The 19517-nt window shown below is 51.4% G+C and overlaps 2 protein-coding genes across 2 annotated transcripts; one reads left to right on the top strand and one right to left on the bottom strand.

Annotated features, from left to right (window-relative positions):
* Positions 1–1344: 1344 nt before the first annotated feature.
* CCDC87 (coiled-coil domain containing 87) lies at positions 1345–4701 on the bottom strand. The gene has a single exon (XM_037840639.1). It carries the CDS (start codon positions 4699–4701, stop codon positions 2056–2058), a length of 2646 nt encoding a protein of 881 aa, XP_037696567.1. The 3' UTR covers positions 1345–2055.
* Positions 4702–4866: 165 nt separating this feature from the next.
* Positions 4867–15072, top strand: CCS (copper chaperone for superoxide dismutase). The gene is made up of 8 exons (XM_037840758.1): positions 4867–5006; positions 5288–5360; positions 9789–9926; positions 10096–10273; positions 10863–10923; positions 14379–14456; positions 14538–14641; positions 14752–15072. Exons 1-8 carry the CDS (start codon positions 4968–4970, stop codon positions 14903–14905), a joined length of 825 nt encoding a protein of 274 aa, XP_037696686.1. The 5' UTR covers positions 4867–4967; the 3' UTR covers positions 14906–15072.
* Positions 15073–19517: the final 4445 nt, after the last annotated feature.

Genomic DNA, 19517 nt, shown 5'->3' with positions numbered 1-19517 from the left:
TTGGGAACTGGCTCTCCCATTTACTAGCTTATGACTTTGGATAAGTTACTTAGCCTTTCTGAACCTTCACAAGGTGGTTGTGAGCAGTCTAAGAACTCATGCAGGGAAAGTGTTCTGGACAAGGTAAGAACTTAATGTTATCTAAATTTCCTGAATATATAAAGAGCTCTGAAAAACAAAAAACAAAAAACAAACAAAAAAAAAAAAAAAGAGAGAAAACAATTGAAAAGTGGGCAAAGGGCATGGACATTTTATAGAAAACACAAATAGCTTTTAAACATATGAAACTGCAACTTCCCACATAAGAGAAATGAGAATTGCAACTCAAGTGAGACACAGTTTTTCACTTATTAGATTGACAAAGATCCAAATATTTGATTACATTCTATTGGTGAGAGTAGGGAAAGAGATACACTAATGCAATGCTGACTAGAGTGCAAATTTTCACAAACTTTGAGGAGGGCAAATGGCAATATCCATCAAAAATTACACATGCTTAGGCTTAGAAAAAACAATTCCACTTCCACTTATTTAAACTGAGTTATATGGTTGCACATGCTAAATGGATAAACAAGGATTCTTTTTTTAGAGCACTGTTTTTGTTTGTATATGTCCAGTAACAAGGGGCTGCCAAATAAAATATAAATTCCACATAGTGGAATACTACATAACTGTCAAAGAAAATAAGGCACCTTTTTATGTATCGCTATGGGATGAGCCTGAGACATATTATGTGACAAAAGCAAGATGTGAAACGGGCTTACAGTAATGCAACCATTGGGGCAGTTCTAAATATATACAGGGATATTGTGTACATATATGCTCATATATACATAAATTACTTCTGGAATAGTGCATACAATGGCCTTCAAGGATTTCTGTGATCTAACCTGCCCCTTGACACCTTGTCATGACCCCTCTGACTCCTCTCTCCCCCTCACTCTGCCCCACCCATGCTGGCCACCTAGCTGTTTCTGGGACACGCCAGACACACGCCTGCCTCGGGGCTTTGCACTGGCTGTTCCCTCTGTCTGGAAAGCTGTTTTCCCTGGTGTCTGCAGGGCTCGCTTCTTCACCTCCTTCAAGCCTTTGCAAAAATCTCACTTTCCCAGTGAGGCCTACCCCGACCCCCCTAATTAAAACTACACCCCCCCACTCCCTGATCCCCCCTGCCTTGCTCTCCTATCACTTTCTAACATTCTGTTATTCAGTGTGCTTAGGTACTATATTTAGGATTCCCCACAGTAGGATGTAAACTCTACAAAGGGTAGGGATCTTTGTTTTGTTCACTGGTATAGACCAAGCATCTAACACCTAGCTGGTGCTCAATAAATATTTGCTGAATAAGGAAATGGAAAGATACACAAGAAATGGGTAATGGTTGTTATCCCAGGGAGGGGAATTGAGATACTAGAGGCAGAGATGGGAAGGGGTCTTACTTTTTAGTCCTCATGTACTTTGTACCATGTGCTTGTATTAATTGGTAAACATTTGATTTAAAATTTTAGCTCTACCAACATCATGCTGCAAGTGGAAGAAGTGACAACCTGGACCCAACTCCTTCAACTGACATATGATGACCCAGGTGCAGTTAAGTTAGGAAACTTGCCCAAGATCACAGTCAGGATTTAAAACTACATCTACTAACTCCCGAGCTCTTGCCCTTTACCATTAGGCCATAGAGCATCCTGATCTGTGGTTCTAATCAGTCAATTTTATGTAACATATTAGAAATGATAACTTGAGTCGCTCTAAGGTTGTGATCTGTCTCCATCTGACATTTCCCATTACAATAAACTGCAAGGGATGGTCTTGGTTCTTTTGATATACGAGATTTTGGCTGTATTGTGCATGGCTTAACATAAACAGGAACACTGGGGCTGGGGGTTCTTTTTTTGAGAAGGTCACTGTCGAAAAGTCTTAATCTCACTCCCTTCTTTAGCTGAAAGCATAATGTTCCTGAACCCTGCATGCTGTTTCTTCTTCCAGTGCAGTCAAGAGGTCTGAATAAGCTGCTGGGTGTTCTGGAAGGGATTTGAGAGCACTTGGGCTTGCTCAAAGGGTAATGGGAGTGTTTCCAGGAGCTACTAAAGGCTGGCTGCTGAGCCTCTTAGAGAGGGCTGACAGGCGGGAGGTCTTCTGGGCCTGGACCAGGTGGTGAACCCGCCGCCCCTGCTGCAGCCAGTAGAGCATCTCCACTTTGTCACACTTCATCTTGTCCAGATAGCGCCGCCCCTTAAAGGTCACGGGGTCTTCAAAGATTAACTCAATCTCCTCCAGGAGGGGAACCAAAAAAGCCTCCACTTGACGGAGCTTCCTGTACAGATGGTTGCGGATCTGATTCTCCTCCAGGAGGCAACTCAGGCCCGTGTCAGTCTTTTGGAAGAAGCGGTTGGGGTCGGAGGCATGTCGCTCAAACCGCTCCAGTCTCCCCAGCAATATCTCCCGCAGTTGAATGGGTTGCAGGGCACATTCCCAGGCATTCACCAATGAAGGCAGCTGCCCCAGACGGGCATTGGAGCTGTACTTGATGGCCATCTCCAACCTGTCCTTGTCGGGGACCTCAAGCATGGACCATAGCCACTCCAGACGCTTCTGCAGGCTCAGGAGTTTGTGGGGTTCTCCCAGGAGGTCCAGCCTCTCAACCCCCAGCCTGTGCTCCAGCACCACGTTGCAATCCCATTCGCCTGGCACGAAGTCCCAGGGCTCTTCATCTTCTAACAAGAGAGGAGGAGGGTGAATCTCCAGGGATTCTTTGACAGGGGCCACTATTTCCACGGGAACCTCCTCTTCATACATTTGGAAGATGATGTGGAGAAAATCCGTCTCCTGGCTGCTGAGGTACTTGAAGTAGTCATCTCCAGACAAGCCGGCTTGCCACCAGTTCATCCACGTGAACTTGTTTGACTGCCTCTCCCAGCTTTTGCGTGGGTAGAGTGATGCCATGGAGGACGGCCTCTCCGGGTTGGGCTGTAAAGCATTTGTGTCCCGGGAGTGAATATCAGCCAGTTCAGGGTTGATGATGTGGTACTGTTTTTCCTGACGTAGGAAGGCTGAGGACAGGAAGGTTGACCAGTCTTTATCTGCTGCAGGCTCCACCAGGGGTCCCTGGTCAAAACAGAAGTGGTCAGTAGATACCCGGCTCATCAACTCCTTGTAGACCTCCCGAATGTTACTGCCCACAAAACAATGGCTATCCATTTCCTCGATGAGTTTGGGGTCCAGTTCACCAGTCAGGTGATTGTACAGGACTCCAGCCCCCTCAACATGGAAGGAGTCCAGAAAGTTCCTATCAGAGACCTGTACAGCAGCTGCCTGGACCACACCCTGATCTCTCAGCTTCAGAGTCATGGTCACTGGCTGTGGGTGAAGTGGTGGGGCTTTGGGGGGCTGGCGGTCCCGCTGCCCAAAGGCTTCTTCCTCCTGGAGAGCCTTCAACGTCCTCTGCAGCTCTTCCATGCGGTGCCCTGCAGCCGGGTAGCGGGTCAGAGCCCCCAGAAGTGGGGGCAGGCCCGAGGAGAGCCATCGGTAGCAAACACACTCCAATTTGACGTTCACCATCTGCCTCAGATCCTCAGCCACAGCATCCCTCTCCAGCTCCGGTTTGCCCTCCACAACCAGGACCAGTGGCGTTAAGGGGCGAGGGGGGCGCAGAGGAAAGCCCAACTCATCTGCCAGCTTCCATCCATCCCGCAGACAGGGCATGGACTGGTGGCCCCGGAGTTGGGAGGAGAGGGGTAAGTGGCGGGTAGGTGTTGCCCGCTTGGTGGGAATCTCAAAGTTGCTGGGCGGTGACACAATCTGTGAGGAACTGAACTCCAATTCCCTCTTCTTTGGCATGGAGGGCAGCCAGCGGAAGGGTTTTCTCTTCTTCAGCAGGGCGATGGCCTTCAGTTCCTTCATGGGATCCGGTTCGGGCTTGCTGAGAAACTCGGGCGGGCGGCTAAGATAGACGAGGTAGTTCAGGTTGAGGCTGGAGCAGGGCACGTGAGCAAAGCCGGTGCCGTGAGGCCAGGGCATAGGGCAGAGCTTGGAGGCCCCAATGGGGCTGCTGCGGTAGTGCTGGTCCTCCGCGGGGTAGTGCTGGTCCTCGGCGCGGCTCTCCTGGTCCTCGGCGCGGTACTTGTGGCCCATCGAGCGACGGGCCTGTACCTTCAGCAGAACCCGGAAGTCGGCGAGCAGGCAACGGTAGACGTCAGGGCTGGTGAGGAAGAGAGTGCAGTCCTTGGCGAGGTTGGCGGCCAAGCGTGTGAGGGTGGCTGGCTCGGTGAAGACGCTTGCAGGGGCCGACATGGTCACCAGCAGGTGCAGGTAGCGTAAGAAGAGCTGCTCGCTGCTAAGCAGTACGTGGGCCTCGAGCCGCTGCCGCAGCTTCTGATTGTCCCTCTGGCTCAGATCAGGTTCGGCGGGAGGCTCCTGCCAGCCGCACTTCAGCTCGTCCAGAATGACCTCGGTGAGGCGGAGCCGGTCCTCGGGACGCACCGGGGCCGTCAGCCCGCTGCGGGCCAGCCGCTGGGCCACCTGGCGGCACAGCGACGCCACTGTCAGCCGGGGCTGCGACAGGAGCTGCACCATCCCGATCTCCTCCGGGCGGCGCTTCTGAGACGCTGCCGGCGTCGCCTTGCGGGGGAAGAGCGACAACGGCTGCAGCAACCGGTGGTAAAGCCGCTGGAGCTCGGGCTCCCGCTTCTGGCGCTCCATCTTAATGCAGGCTGTGCGGGCCGTCACTGCGGAGGCCAAGCGTTACTAAGGCAACCAGGGGCGGGGCGACCCCAGTGCGCCTGCGCGGCCCGTGCCCGCCACTCAGTGGACGTTACGGGGGCAGGGCCTTGCAAGTACGGCACTAGGGGGCGGAGCAAAGCGCGATCTTCGAGGCTCCGCCCCCCCGGGGCTCTGTTCCGCGTTTGCGCTTCAGGACCCGAGACCTTTGAGTGCATGGCGTCCGTCGGCTGACAACTGAGTCCGGGATGGCGTCGGAGTCGGGGAACCACGGGACCACCTGCATGGTGGGGGTCGAGGCCTCAGGAGGGAGTCTCGCCTGGGCAGAGGAAAGGGGCGGGCAGCTAGGGCGGGTCCTGGAGTCCTGGGGTGACTTTGGGGTGCGAGGGTAGCAGGGCCCCTGGCGAGATTGTCGGGGTATGGGACCACGGCCCTGGAACGATCAGGAGTGAAAATGCAGAGGGGTCCCTTGGGCCGTTTGGGTAGCCAAAGGGCAGGTAGTGAAACAGGGTCGCGCACACCGCGGGCCGCCGTCCCCAGCTCTCATCGGTGCCTGCCGCCCCTGCAGCTGGAGTTCGCTGTGCATATGACCTGCCAGAGCTGCGTGGACGCGGTACACAGGTCCCTGCAAGGGGTAGCAGGTAAGAGCCTGGTAAACTTCCTGGGAAGACAGCAGTCGGGAGGCATCTAGGAGGGGCCAGGCAAATTTCTTTTGCCAACCCGACTCCCGTATTACAGATGCAGAAGCTGAGACCCAGAGAAAGGAAGGGATATTGTCAGAGTCACCCAGAAGCAGAGCCTAGAGTACAGGTCGCACACCTGCCCGGCCAGAGCCTCCATGGGCTCTAACTGCGTTGTCCCTCTGGTGCCCTGAACCTCAGCCAGGCTGAGTATAGCTCCTCCTACCGAGGGAGTTTCCCCGGAAAGCAGGCGTTTTTTGCTTGGATATCAGCAGAATCTTGACAAAGCAAATAGCAGCCCTGGCCATGGACCTTCTTAGATGGCTCCCAGTTCTCAAAAGCCAGCTGGTTTGGAGGTGATCTGGCACAGTCAGAGATGTGAGAAAACAGCCACCATCTTGGGGCTGGGAATTCGTTTCCTTTGATTCTGTTAAATGTTTATCCATTCATTCAAGAGGTGCCTGGTCCTGGTAATGGACCAAGCCCTGGGAGCTTTAGGGGGAAAGGCTCCCAGGTGTCTCAGCACTCCAGCGTTGCCTGGGTGGCCTTCACAGGGAGCTTCGTGGAGAGCAGTTCTGGAGGGAATGAAATGGGATGGGTTCTACAGCTGGGACAGAGGGAGCTCAGGCCTCGGTGTAGAGCGGCAGTGAGTGAGAGCAGTTAGGGCCATGAGCTCTGGAGGCAGACTGGGTTCATATCACCTCTTTGCCACTTGATAGCACTGAGAACCAGTGCAAATTACTTTTGGGGTCTCTGTTTCTCGAGCTTTTAGATGGGGCTGGTAATAGAACCTATCCCAGAGGACTGTTATAAAGAGTAAATTAGTTTATACATGGAAAGCACGTACGGAAAGTCTTTGGCATGTGATAAGAGCCCATTGAATCTTGGGTAGTCTGAGAGGAAGGACTCACAGGTGATGGTCTGGTGGGGGCAGGTGTAAAGAGACAGACCTCGAAGCGAGATTTGTTCAGACTCTGTTTTGAGTGGTGGGGTAAAGGTCTCATGTAGATAGAGCTAGCCCACTGGTGTGGGGAGGGTTCTGTCCAAAGCTTTCCCAGGATGTAAGATCCTCCACTTCCTGGGAGAGCAGACAGCTGGGCTTTCTGGTGGACACAGGGCAGTGTTCAGCCCACGGCAGGCTTCCTAGGCAACAGATAGACCTCTGGTGACTGTGTTTTCTGATCTGGATCACTGCACTAGAAACAGCTTGGCTTTCTCAGGGGCTCAGCAGGGAAGTTGTAGTGTCCCAGAATGTAGAGAGAGAGAGAGAGAGCTGTCCTCTCCTGGAGGCCGAGGCCTTGAGAAAGGATTCTGCCCTCCTCCCAGGGGTAAGTGAGAAAAGCTCCCGGCCCAAGCCCTTGGGCCCTTATCATACACTCTGGAAGTCACCAACAGAACTGAACTGCGTATTTGGGGAGCCATCCTTCTGGTTTCAACTCAAGCTGAGTTCAGAAGGTGCACAGTTATAAGGAACTTCTTGCCTTTGCATGTCGGGAACAGATCACCAGCTCTTCTTGGAAAGACCCTTCTAGGGCCCAGGAACCCACCCGCACCAAGGGCCAGTGCATCAGGAACTCGTCTGCTGTATGTTCAAAACATACTCAGAGTCCCACATCCAGGCCATCTTACCTCTCCCCGAACCATGCAAGACCCTCCTTGATGGTACCCGCTGCTTCTGCTGCCCCTCTGTAGCTTTTCCACAGAAAAGTTGGAGTTGTTTTTAAAATCACAGATGAGATAATGTTGCTCCACTGCCTAAAATCCTCCAGTAATAACAATGTTTGAGAGATTCTTATGGGCAGGCACTGTTCTAAGTGCTGTATGTGAAATAATTAGGCCTTTCATAACCCTCCAAGGTAGGTAGTAGTATTGATTCCATTTACTGATGAACATCCTGAATGGAAGACTCAAGAGAAACATGGAGTAATTTGTCCAAGGCCACATTGCTAGTAGGTGGCAGACATGGGCTTTCAACTCCAGAGTCCATACTCTAAGCCGCTATACCCTGTGGCCTCTCCAGTGGCCTCCTGTCATGTGAAGATTAAATTCCGGATTCTTTCCTGTCACCAACAGGGCTTTGCTTGATTTGGTCCCTGCTTACAACTTCGTATCTTACTACTCTCCTCACTCCCGGCTCCAGCTGGACTGGCATTCCTTCTCAGAGCACATTGAGGTGGTTCCTGCCCCAGTTGGCCCCTGCCATTCCCTCTTCTGGAACATTCTTCCTTGACTCTGCATTCAGTGTTTGCTTAAGGGCTGAGAGAGGCCTCCCTTCCTCACGGTCATTCAGACGTCAACTGACTCGTTCCCTGCTGTATCCCCCTTGCCAGGGACGTGGTGCAGAAGGTGCTTGGTACATATTTGTGAAATGAGTGAAGAGGTGAATGAATAAATGAAATCTCTTGCACTGCATGCTTGTCTGAGCCTTGGAGCCTCAGATAACCAGTCCTTTGGGGCCCATCCCCACCTGGTGTGGGGCAAGGGGACCAAGTATCAGCTTTGGGGTTGTACAGGCTGCTTTCTGAGCTTTGTTACCTCGAGCTAGTCCTGTCACCCTCCCAGCCTCGATTCCCCATCTGCCGAGTGAGGGCCGTTTCTCCATCCTGGTGTGTGGAAAGCACAGAGCGCAGTGCTCTGGCACACCCTGGGGGCTCAGGACATGAGTTCCCTGCCATCCTGTCCCACATCCCCCATGCAATGGTTGGCATCCAAAAGTGCCTGCAGCTACCGACCTGGAGCACCAAGGCTTCACTGGCTCAGGGTGAGACGTTGTGTGAAGTTAGGGGCAGCTGGGTTATTTGGAAGGTCCCAGGATCCCTCTCCCCACCATCCTTACAGGGGAGGAGATGGATTTGTCTGTCTAAGTTCTGACATGTTCTGCTCCTCCCCCAACATGTCACCCGGGCTGCAGGGGACCCGAAGAGGCTAGCAGAATTTAAATCAGAGGCTCGAGGATTCAAAAGTTCTCTTAAAAGTCTTGAAAGCCCAGATATCTGAAAAAGAGAGGAGTCCCTTCTCTTCCTGCTTTGAGTTGGCTTGTGGGCCCTCAAAGCTGAGTGTGTGCAGGGTTTATCATAAGGGCTTGTGTCCATACAGGGGTGACTTTGGGGACTTCAAGGGCGGTTGGGACTACACAGGCTGTTTTTCTGACACACAAACTTTTGGACCTGACCCCAGCAGACCTCACGGAGCTGGCAGCCTGTGATGAAACAGGATTTGTGATCAATGCCGTGTTCATCACATAGGGGGAAATGGGAGCTGCCACGGGGGGACAGAAGAGGGGGTCCCAACCCAGCCTGGGGGGTATGGGCTGCTTCTCAGAGCAAGCAGCATGGCCAGGTTAAACCACTCGGGCTTTGGAGTGAGGCTGTTTGGACTTGAATTCCAGTTCTACAACCTTCTACAGTGTGACTTTGAGCAAGTTTCTTAATCTCTCCATGCCTCAGTTTCCCCCTCTGTATAGTAGAGATAATAGGACCCAACTCACAGAGTTACCAAGTATTGGATGAATTAATAATGTGGGTAAAGCACTTACTAGAGGGCCCGGCCCATAGTGCACGCTTAGTAAATGTTAGCTCACCTGATGAGGGTGAGAGCTCTCCCCTCCCTCCTGCTTTTTTTGGTAACAGCTTTATTGAGACATAATTCACATACTATTCAATTCAGCCATTTAAAGTGGACCATTCAGTGGTTTTTAGTGTATTCACATTATTGTGCAACCATCAGTTCAGTCTGTTTTGGAACATTTTCATCACCTCAGAAAGAAACCCCACGCACTTTAGCTATCACTCCCCCAGGCCTCCCTTTGCTTCCAGCGCTAGGCAACCCATGGCCTACTTCCTGACTGTAGGGTTTTGCCTGTTCTGGGGACTTCATATAAATGATGTCATACAGCACCCTGCCCTTGGTGACTGGTGTCTTTCACTTAGCAAGATGCTTCTGAGGCTCATCCATGCAGTAGCATGCATCAGTGCTCCATCCCTTTTTAGGGCCAAATAATATTCCGTTGCATGGAGAGACCACATTTTGTTTATCCATTCACCACTTGATGGACATTTGGACTGTTGCCACCTTAGAATTACCTATGCCTCAAAGGTTATGAACAGTGCCACCTGGAACAGTATACGAACTCTCGACAATGCTGGGAGCATGGTGGTGTTATGTCCACCTTGTATATAAATAGACTTAGAGAGGTTCAGGGGTGTATTCAAAGCTGCACAGCTAGAAAGTATGAGGGTTGGTGCTGGCGAGCCCATTTCCTTGCTGCCTCCAGCCCCCGGAAGGTTGGTGGGGTTGGGATGGGGGAGTTGCCGTCTGTTTCTCTCTTCCCAGCTCCCAGCCCAGGGGTGCCCAGCCCTCTGCTGCCCCCCCTGCTGTCTCTCCTCCCAGGTGTCCAGGGTGTGGAGGTCCAGTTGGAGAACCAGATGGTTCTGGTACAGACCACCTTGCCCAGCCAGAAGGTGCAGGCCCTCCTGGAGAGCACGGGGCGGCAGGCGGTCCTCAAGGGCATGGGCAACAGCCTGCTGAGTGAGTGACCACTGTGGCCTTGGCCTCGGCCAGTCTGGGAGGGAGGTGGCCCCGAGCTGCACAAGTCTAGCCATGGACTCTTGCACTCTGGGTTGAAGTGGCTTTGGGGAGGGCATGGGAGCGGGCCTGGGTGACGGCATGAACCAGCCAGTGGCTTAATACCCTGCAGAGAACCTGGGGGCAGCCGTGGCCATTCTTGGGGGACCTGGCCCTGTGCAGGGAGTTGTACGCTTCCTACAGCTGACCCCCAAACTCTGCCTCATCGAGGGGACCGTCGATGGCCTGGATCCTGGCCCACATGGACTCCATGTCCATCAGTACGGGGACCTTACAAGCAACTGCGCCAGGTAAATTGTCTGTAATCTCCCTCGTAGTGTCCTCATTCCACAGTTGTGTAACTACCATATGCCAGCGGCTGTATTCAGCCCTTGTGCACGTTTTCGCGGTTGTCCTCATCAGTACCCTGTGAGGCACGTACACACAGGCCCAACCTGCAGGTGAGCAGACTGAGGCTCACAGAGGTTAACTGACTTGCCAAAGGCCCTAGAGCATGTCAAAGGTAGAGTTGGGATTTGAACCAAAGTCTGGCCCTGAGTCCCCCACTCATAGCCACCTCACTGTCTCTGAGATGGACGGTGACTCCTGGAAGTGGGAAGGGAAGGGTCCCGTGTCATGGTATTTGTTATTGTCATGGCACATCTGTCTCCCTGCTGGACTAGAAGCTTCTTGAGCTTGAACCATGTCTGATTTATCCCCATGCCATCAGCCCAAAGCCTGGCACAGAGTGGACCTGTTTTTTGAATGGATGGATGGATGGATGGATGAAGGGATGGATAACTGAATGAATGAGTTGGAATTCAAGCCTTAAAGTAAGAAAGTGGATCACCTGGCCTGCAGCTTCTGTTTTCCCACATACCTGCTTCCTTTTCTTCTTAGCTGTGGGGACCACTTTAATCCTGATGGAAGGCCTCACGGGGGCCCCCAGGACACTGATCGGGTAAGTGCCGGCCTGGGCTGGGCTTGGGCTGAGAGAGAACCCAAGGGACTGGAGGCAGGTCAGGCAGCTCTTGGGGGCTTTGGAGTGTGATTCCTTTTTTTTTTTTCTTTAATTTTTATTATAGTAACATATATAAAACCTACATTTCCCATTTTAACCACTTTCAAGTGTCCAATTCAATGTTAATTTCATTCACATTGTTGGGCTACGTCCCCAAAACTTTTCCATCACCCCAAACAGAAACTCTGTACCCACCAAGCATCAAGTCCCCATTCCCCACCCCCACCTGGGATTCCTTTTTGGTGGGATCTTTTCCCCTAGCCTTATTTTGTTCAATTTAGAAACATCTATTGACACTTTCTGTGATCGAGGCTCTGGGGCTGTAACACAACCCAGCCCCGTGCCTGCCCCCAAGGAGCTCGCAGTCTAGTGGGGGGAACCACTGAGGGTTCTGTGGGTGCAAGGCGGTGAGAAAATTCTCGCAGGGGCCTGCAGGAGCTGCTGGGAACTCAGAGCAGGCACTGATGTGGCAGAGGAGCAGGGGCTGGGGGAAAAGTTTGCTGGGGACAGAGATGGTGTGGAAGTTGAAGATTTTAGCTCAACTAAAAAGGCGGTCCCTTTTGCTTCCATCCCTAGTCCTGGCATTTCATTTTCAACAGAAAATCATTTCCCCATCTTCAGCAAGTCACACGCTGCTGTAATAATAATTTTTGCCGTACCTGAGTACTACTTGTACTGTCAGCTACTCAATCTTTTTAAATTAAAATAGATTCACTTTTGGCCTTAGGTAAATGTAGTTATTTTATTATTTTATCTCTGGGAAGTTTCAAGCGTATTCCAGAGTACAGAAACCAGTATCAGGAGCCCCCCCACGCTGCCACCTTCAGCTCCAGCAGTTACCCACTCCTGGTTGATCCTGTGCCAGCCACACCCCCAACCCCTCTCTGCCATTATTTTGAAGCAAATCCAGACATCATTGCATGTAACCAACGTAGATTTATTTTTATAAACCTGATACTGCCGACAGAGAATGGGAAATCTGTACTTCTAGCCATGAGAGGAAGGTGATGGTAAAAATAAATTGATGAAGGCCAAAAAAATATATTAAAAGTCCTGCTACTGATGGGCTTGCAAGGTTGGGGGACTGAAGCCAGCTTTATCTTTGTTAAAGTGGAGATCAGCAAATGTTAGAGAGGCCTGTTACCAACTCAGACTTCCTCCTTGGGGTCATCTGCGGGGCTGTGGAGAGAGCCCTCTGGCCCAGTGATTTCCATTTCTTACTGTCCTGTCTACACCACATCTAATACCTGCTCTGCTTCCACCTCCAGTGAGGTGGGCATGTGCGTTTGGAGACCCAGGACCAGGGCAATTTCCTCTTTACACTCTCCCAGGACTCAGAGTGTTTGTGTTTGTTTGTTTTTATTTTGCATCTTGGTGAAAGTTTGCGACCTTCTGCCACAAAACAAATGAAACCATGGCATGTGCCTCTTAATTCATGTACCTGATCTTTTTGACTATGGACATCGCTGTCACATTTCTCATGGTCAAAAGTGTTTGCTCCCCTTCCTGGGAGTTGGAGGGGCGTTTCACACTCACAGCAGGTGAGTGTGAAATGCAGCAGCTTAAAACAGCCCACACTTGTCATCTCATCTCTGGCTGAGGGTCTCGCCCAAGATAACCAGGTGTCAGCTGGGGCATCTCCAGGCTGGATGGGGGGAAGAGGGGCTCCAGGCTCGCACCTGTTGCCGTTGGCAGGTCTCAGGTAGGGCAGCTGGCTCCACGGCAGCTGGCTTTCCCCAGAGTGAGAGAGTGCAAGAGGGACTTGCTCTTTCTGTAACCTAATCTTGGGAGTGACACTAGGTCCCACCACACTCAAGGGGAGGGGATGACGTGGGGGTGTAAAGACAGCATCTTAGAGGCTGTGGGGCTCACTGAGCCTTGAAAGAGGAGCAGGAATTCAGCAGATGAAGAAGCTGGGAAGGGGAGGTGCAGCCCTTGAGCATGGGACAGCAGGATCTGGGAAGGTTGGGCCCCTCCCGGAGCAGGGAATCAGAAGGGACTGGAGGCAGCAGCTGTATCGCACGCACACCCTTGACACAGACCGAGGAAGAGTCGAGCCAGTAGCTGAGCATTCCCCATTGGATTTCAGCATCTGGTTTTGCCCACATGGAAAATGAATTCAGTGTGAGAATTTACACCCAGGCCTGGTTGCTGCTTTCCCATCTCTGAGCTTCTTTCCATTTTAGCCTTTTCCCCACTCCAATCCTTCCTCTTCATATACTGTATAGAGGAATTATTCCAAAGCTAAGGGGAGTCATGCCATGCTCCTGCCCCATACCCTTCTGTGGCTCCCCAGTACCTGAGGGTACAGGCCTGGCCCAGCTGCCTGGGTGCTGAGGGCAGGGGCTGGAGAGGCTGCCTTTCCCGACCCCCCACTACTAGGTCCTGGTCCCGGCTACCCTGCCCGGGCTGCTCATCTCTCGGCTCTCCGTATCACCTCCCCCTCGCTGATCTTTCTGCCATTAAAGCCCCCAACAGAGGGCGTAACAAAAAGTGCCAAGTGCAAACAGCAGATGTCCCTGTGAAAACAAGATAAAGAGCAACTGGCACTTCCGGCGACTCATCAGCCCCGTCAGACGGTGACACGCTTTGTTGTTGCAGCAGGGTCATGCAGACTGGCCCCACTGGCGCAGGAGCCGGTTGCTGCCCAAAGCATCGGGTTGGGGGAGAATTTTTTTGCACAAATGTGGATGCCAGTGTCTCATCAGCACGGTCCTGTCACCAAAAACCACACTGACAGCTCCACTTACCTTGTGTTTTGTAATAACTAACCCACTCCCACATCTGGCTCCCTGCCATGCTGTGCGTTCCTTGGGGGTAGAACTCACTCTCTCCTAAGACCTGGCCGAGTGTGTTTGATGCGAAAGACGCTCGGTAGAAGTGTGATGGCATTTTTTATTACCACCAAGTGAAAAGGTGGGCAGGGCCGGCTTCTGGGAACTGGGCCAGCCCCCTTGCCCCCAGTGTTTCTTCTCTCTTCCTCAAGCCTGAGTTCTGATGGTCAGGGAAGGCGGCCTCGGCCAACATCAGCCCAAGGGAACTGAAGTGTGCCAGGGGCTCGGGGTCAGCAGGAGGCTGGAGAACTGGGCTTGGGAAGAAGCAGGGCCTGAGCCAGCTTCTGAGGCTGGGAGGCAGAGCCGAGCAGCTGCCTCCTAGGAGAAACAGTTTGCTGTGATGGAGAGGACCCCCTGGCATGTGGAGCCCACTGGCTGTGTTCAGCTCCTGGTTCTTCTGCCCTGTTACCCCCCTGAAGGCCTGGGACACCCCTTGATCCTACCAGTCTGTACCCACAGGAGGAAATGGGTCCTTTGGGGGAAGGGGGCTCAGGTACTAGGGAACCTAAAGGTCACAGCTGTGCCCCCTGCATGACCCTTTCCCACTGGGTCTCTTTCCAGCACCGCGGAGACCTGGGGAACGTCCATGCTGATGCCGATGGCCGGGCCACCTTCAGGATAGAGGATGAGCAGCTGAAGGTAAGGTGGAAAAGAAGGTAGGGGCTAGGGGGTTCTTCCTAACAGAGCCACCTGTCTGAGGGCATTTGTTTCTCCTCAAAGGTGTGGGACGTGATTGGCCGCAGCCTGGTTATCGATGAGGGAGAAGATGACTTGGGCCGGGGCGGTCATCCCTTATCCAAGATCACGGGGAACTCAGGGGAGAGGTGAGTGGGCCGTCCCCAGCAGGAGGCGGTGCCAGGCCAGGGGCTGAGCTGACCCAGGGGCCCGGGTACCCAGGCACCTGCTGACCTCTGACTGCACTTCCCACCGGCAGGTTGGCCTGTGGCATCATCGCACGCTCCGCTGGCCTTTTCCAGAACCCTAAGCAGATCTGCTCCTGCGACGGCCTCACCATCTGGGAGGAGCGGGGCAGGCCCATTGCCGGCGAGGGACGGAAGGGCCCGGTCCAAGCCCCTGCCCACCTCTGAGCACTGGCCTTGGCCTTGGGTCTGTAATTGTCCTCCCAGTTGAGGCTTCTGCTTCCAGAAGGAGCGGAGGGAGGCCCTGCTGGCTTGTCCTAGGAGAACTAGGTCTGGGATGGAAAGGGTTTGCTGTAATGTTCCCTTGGCAAATTAAAGGATATTTTCCTATGGTGCTTTGTGTTTTGGCTCCGGATCCATGGCCTCCCCATTTAGGGCCACCTCTTAGTGTTGGAGTCGAACAAACCTGGATTCAAATCTACACTTGCCTGCCCCCATCCTCCTCCTTGCGTCACAAGCAGGGGTCACAGCAGCCATATTTCTGTTGGTGGCCCGCCCCTCCCCCTCACTGTGGCTGATAGGACTCAAGAAATTAGAGCAAAACCAGCTTTGCTTCCGGTGGTTGGACCTGTAACATGGGTATCTGAGGGAAAACCCAGGAGGAAAAAGGCAGAGGCCCAGAGAAACCAAGAGGAGCTAGAGAATTCCAGTGGCTCTGGAATCTTTCCTGCAGCAGGCTGGTTTCTGCTCTGGATTTCAGCAGACCCCCTGTAGTCTCCCAATGCATTTCTTTTCCTCACAAGTAAAATAATCTTAATCTAGTATTTAAAGGGCTTGGCCCAGGGCCTGGCCCAGGGGAGCAGTGACTGTGATTCTGGGGCCAAATGGGGCCCCTGGAGGCAGCCCCAGCCGGGCTCCCCTCTCAGATCTGAGAGCTGGCACCTGGGGCCTGGGATCCAGGTGTGCCCATCTGTTCTGCCCCCCACCCCTTCCCCCATCAGAATGTGTCGTCAGGCTCGTTCATCCATGAGAAAGCTGCTGTCACAACAGGGTGGATTGTCAGGACACAAACGTGGCTCCTCGGGCTGCCTGCCTGGAAAGGGGCAGGTGAGGTTACAGTCACGGGGCCTGGCTTGGCTGCCCCTGGCCCTGCCCCCACTCCCAGGCCCTTCAGCCCTCCCTACTCCAGGCTTCAAGCCCTCCAGCCAGCCCCTCGGACCCACCCACCCTTTCTCACCAAACCTATGCTGTTGTTTTCCAGCTCCCCTTTGTTCCAGGTAAGGTAGGTTGTTTCGAACCTCAGGCCCAGGATGTCCCCCACTGGGCTCCCTCCCCACCTGGACTCCACCCACGGGCAGCCCCAGACCTTCCCTCACTTCCTTTCCAGGGTTGTAGGTGGATTTAACCCTTTTATGGCTAAATGGCTTGCCACCCCCAACCCGTTTCTACTCTTAAGGAATCAAGATCCCCATCAGCTTTTTCTCTCTTCTAAACTCTTAGCCACGTGGTTTTCAACCTCGGTTTTGTTTTTTTTTTTTAATCACAGAACACTATTAAACTATCTTGAAGCCCCATTTGTAAAACAGCAGTGGAACATCAGCCAAAGCTACTTGGTCCTATGGGGCTTTCCAGAAGCTCTGGGGCTCCAGGGACCAAAGATTAAAAACCTTTGCCAAATTTCAGGTACTTTGTGCCTATCAGGACCATCTTCCAACCCCCCAAATCTTCCCCTCTAATTCCTCTGACTTAAATACATATATGTCACCTACTTCCAAAAAGGACTTACAATAGATTAGCCAGAGATAAAAAGCTAGAGAGGAGATTATATCTAAAAACCTAGGCGAGGGAAGCAGCAAAACAGGGAGAGCTCAACTTCAAGGCCTGAAGTTTCCCTTGCTCTTGTTGCCTAATAATACAGCAACAATTTCAGCAGGAAAGAATCCTGTCAACACTGAGTGTTTCTGATGCACATTGGTATTTGTGCACACACACACAAAGAGTCTATTTCTAACTGATTTAAAAAAATGTGTTAATTATTCAGGTAGGCTGATAATGGCCCCCAAAGTCCAAATCCCTGGAAACTGAATGTCACCCTTGTTGGAAAAAAAGGTCTTTGCAGATGTGATTAAGTTAAAGATTTTGAGATGGGGGGATAAGCCTGGATTATCCGGGACCCTAAACAGCATCATGAGTGTCCCTATAAGAGGCAGAGGGAGATTTGACACACACAGAAGAGAAGGTGATATGAAGACGTAACTGAGAGATCTAAAGATGCAGGCCTTAATTTGGTGGGCTGAGCCCTCGATCTGGGGGCTTTCCCTTGTGGGGCTGGTTGCTTAAAGGGAGAGGCTGAGCCCCCTTATAATTGTGCCTATGAGTCCCCTCCAGAGAGAGCGCCTATGTTGCTCAGATGTGGCCCCCTCTCTCTAAGCCCACCCGGCAGGTGAACTCACTACCCTCCCCTCTACGTAGGACATGACACCCAGGGGTGTAAACCCCCCTGGCAATGTGGGAAATGACTCCTGGAGATAAGTCTGGACCCAGCACTGTGGGATTGAGAAAATCTTCTTGACCAAAAGGGGGAAGAGAGATGAAATAAACAAGGCTCCAGTGGCTGGGAGATTTCAAATGGAGTCCAGAGGTCACTCTGGAGGGTATTCTTATGCGCTATATAGATATCACCTTTTAGTCTTTAGTGTGTTGGAGTGGCTAGAAGGAAATACCTGAAGCTGTTGAACTGCAACCCAGTGACCTTGATTCTCAAAAGACAATTGTATAGCTATGTAGCTTGCCCAGGGTGACTGTGTGATTATGAAAACCTTGTTGCTCGCTCTCCCTTTATCCAGTGTCTGGACAGATGAGTGGAAAAATGGGGACAAAAATTAGATGAAGAATCGGGTGGGATGGAGGGGATGGAAAGATTTGGGTGTTCTTTTTTGCTTTTATTTTTATTTTGGAGTAAGAAAAAGTTTCAAAAATTGATTTTGGTGATGAACCCACAACTGTATGATGGTGTTGTGAATAATTGATTGTACACTCTGGATGACTGTAGGGTGTGTGAATATATCTCAGTTAAATTGTATTAAAAAAAATAAATGAACAATGGGGGAGGAGGGGAATGGGATGTTTTGGATGTTCTTTTTTATTTTAATCTTTATTTTACTTTTTGGAGTAATGAAAATGTTCAGAGTTTGAATTGTGATGATGAAAGCACAACCAAATGGCAATATTGTGAACAACTGATTGTACACTTTGGAGGATTGTACATTATGTGATTACATCTCAATAAAATTGCATTAAAAAAAAAAAGATGCTGGCCTTGAAGATGGGAGTGATGTGGCCACAAGCCAAGGAATGCTGGCAGCTTCCAGAGCCAGACGAGGCAAGGAACAGATTCCCCCTGGAGTGTCTGGAGAGAGCACAGCCCTGCTGACTGTTGTCTTGATTTCTGCCCAGCGATACTGACTTTGGACTTCTGACTGCACGTTTATTGTTTTAAGCCACCAAGTTTGTGGTCATTTGTTATAGCAGCCACGGAAAACTAATACACTTACTATTCAGTTTTACTAAAGTAATAAATTAAAAACCTAGCTTTCCTTAAATCTTCAAGTTCAAATTACAAAGTTTTTTATTCTATGTATAAATCTAGTAAAATAAGAACTATTACCTTCACCTTTTCCTCAGTTAATGTTTGAAAAACTCAGGTTGAACACATTTAAACTCCTTTAAACAATCATGACCATTTGCAGCTCAATTAACTTCCCTCAAACTTTAAAAATTATATTTACATATTTAATATATTTACTTTTTGTAAGTATTACTGCGGTCGTCGTTGACTTGTCTAGTGGGGGGGAGTGGCGGCCGGCTGCCAAATCCCAGGCTCTCAGGATTGCTTGGAGGGTACCGGCGGCGGGGGCTCTTTCCCGGAGGCGAGGGCGAGGCGGGGGTCTGGGCCCGGTCCCCGGCGGAGGCGTGCAAAGTATGGAGGGCGGCGAGAAAGGAACAGGCGGGACACCTTTCTTTTTGGATGAAGAAGCCAAGAGAGTTTATTAGGGGAGAGTACAAGCTTATATCGGGCGGTTTAGAGGGCGGGGTGGCTGTAGGGGTTAAAGGCTTGGATTGGTTCTGAGAGGGCGTGAAGGTTGATTGAAAAGGTGCGGGAGTTGCTCCGGTAACGAAGAGGGTGGAGGGTACGGGTAAGGCACGGGGGTGGGGTTTTTCTCCGGCAAGCCCTCCCCAACGATTGTACTTTGGGGTGAGGAAATGGGGCCTGCCTCCGGCCTCACTTTCTCAGGCCTGGGGGGCTGTGGAGGGCGCTGTCGCCCGTGCCCACCACCCTCCCCAGGGGCTGATCAGGTCCCCCAGCCCAGGCCCGCCAAGTCGAAGCACGTAATCAGTGTCCCGCATATTACAACTTAATACTTCCTCCTAAATGTAAACCTCCCAAAGTAGTTCCTGGTAAATCTTAAACTTATAAATATGGTGAAACTATTCTAATACTGCTTACAAACTTTTAAAAATAATTATCTTGTACATTTTACCTAAAAATCACAACCCTAACCTCAAGTTTTTTAAAAAGCTTTATATTTTGAAATTATTTTAGACTAACTTGCAAAAATAGAACGTGGGTGAATCTTGAAAACATTATTGGGTGGTATTCTAGTTTCCTAGGTCGCTCAAGCAAATACCATGCAATGGGTTGGCTTAAACAATGGAAATTTATTAGCTCACAGTTTTGAGGCTAAAAGACAGTCCAACTCAAGGCATCATCAAGGTGATGCTTTCTTCCCAAAGACTGGTGCTTTGGGGCTGGCTGCTGGCGATCCTTGATCCTGGGCTC

Source organism: Choloepus didactylus, chromosome 6 (genome assembly GCF_015220235.1).
Source record: "Choloepus didactylus isolate mChoDid1 chromosome 6, mChoDid1.pri, whole genome shotgun sequence".
In the NCBI taxonomy this organism is placed as follows: domain Eukaryota; kingdom Metazoa; phylum Chordata; class Mammalia; order Pilosa; family Megalonychidae; genus Choloepus; species Choloepus didactylus.
This window is presented reverse-complemented; position numbering and strand designations above follow the sequence as displayed.

Coding starts and splice junctions, on each gene's coding strand:
- CCDC87 (XM_037840639.1), bottom strand. CDS start 4,701: ATGGAGCGCCAGAAGCGGGAGCCCGAGCTCCAGCGGCTTTACCACCGG.
- CCS (XM_037840758.1), top strand. CDS start 4,968: ATGGCGTCGGAGTCGGGGAACCACGGGACCACCTGCATG. Junction 5,007..5,287: donor ACCACGGGACCACCTGCATG/GTGGGGGTCGAG, acceptor CCGCCCCTGCAG/CTGGAGTTCGCTGTGCATAT. Junction 14,642..14,751: donor ACGGGGAACTCAGGGGAGAG/GTGAGTGGGCCG, acceptor TCCCACCGGCAG/GTTGGCCTGTGGCATCATCG.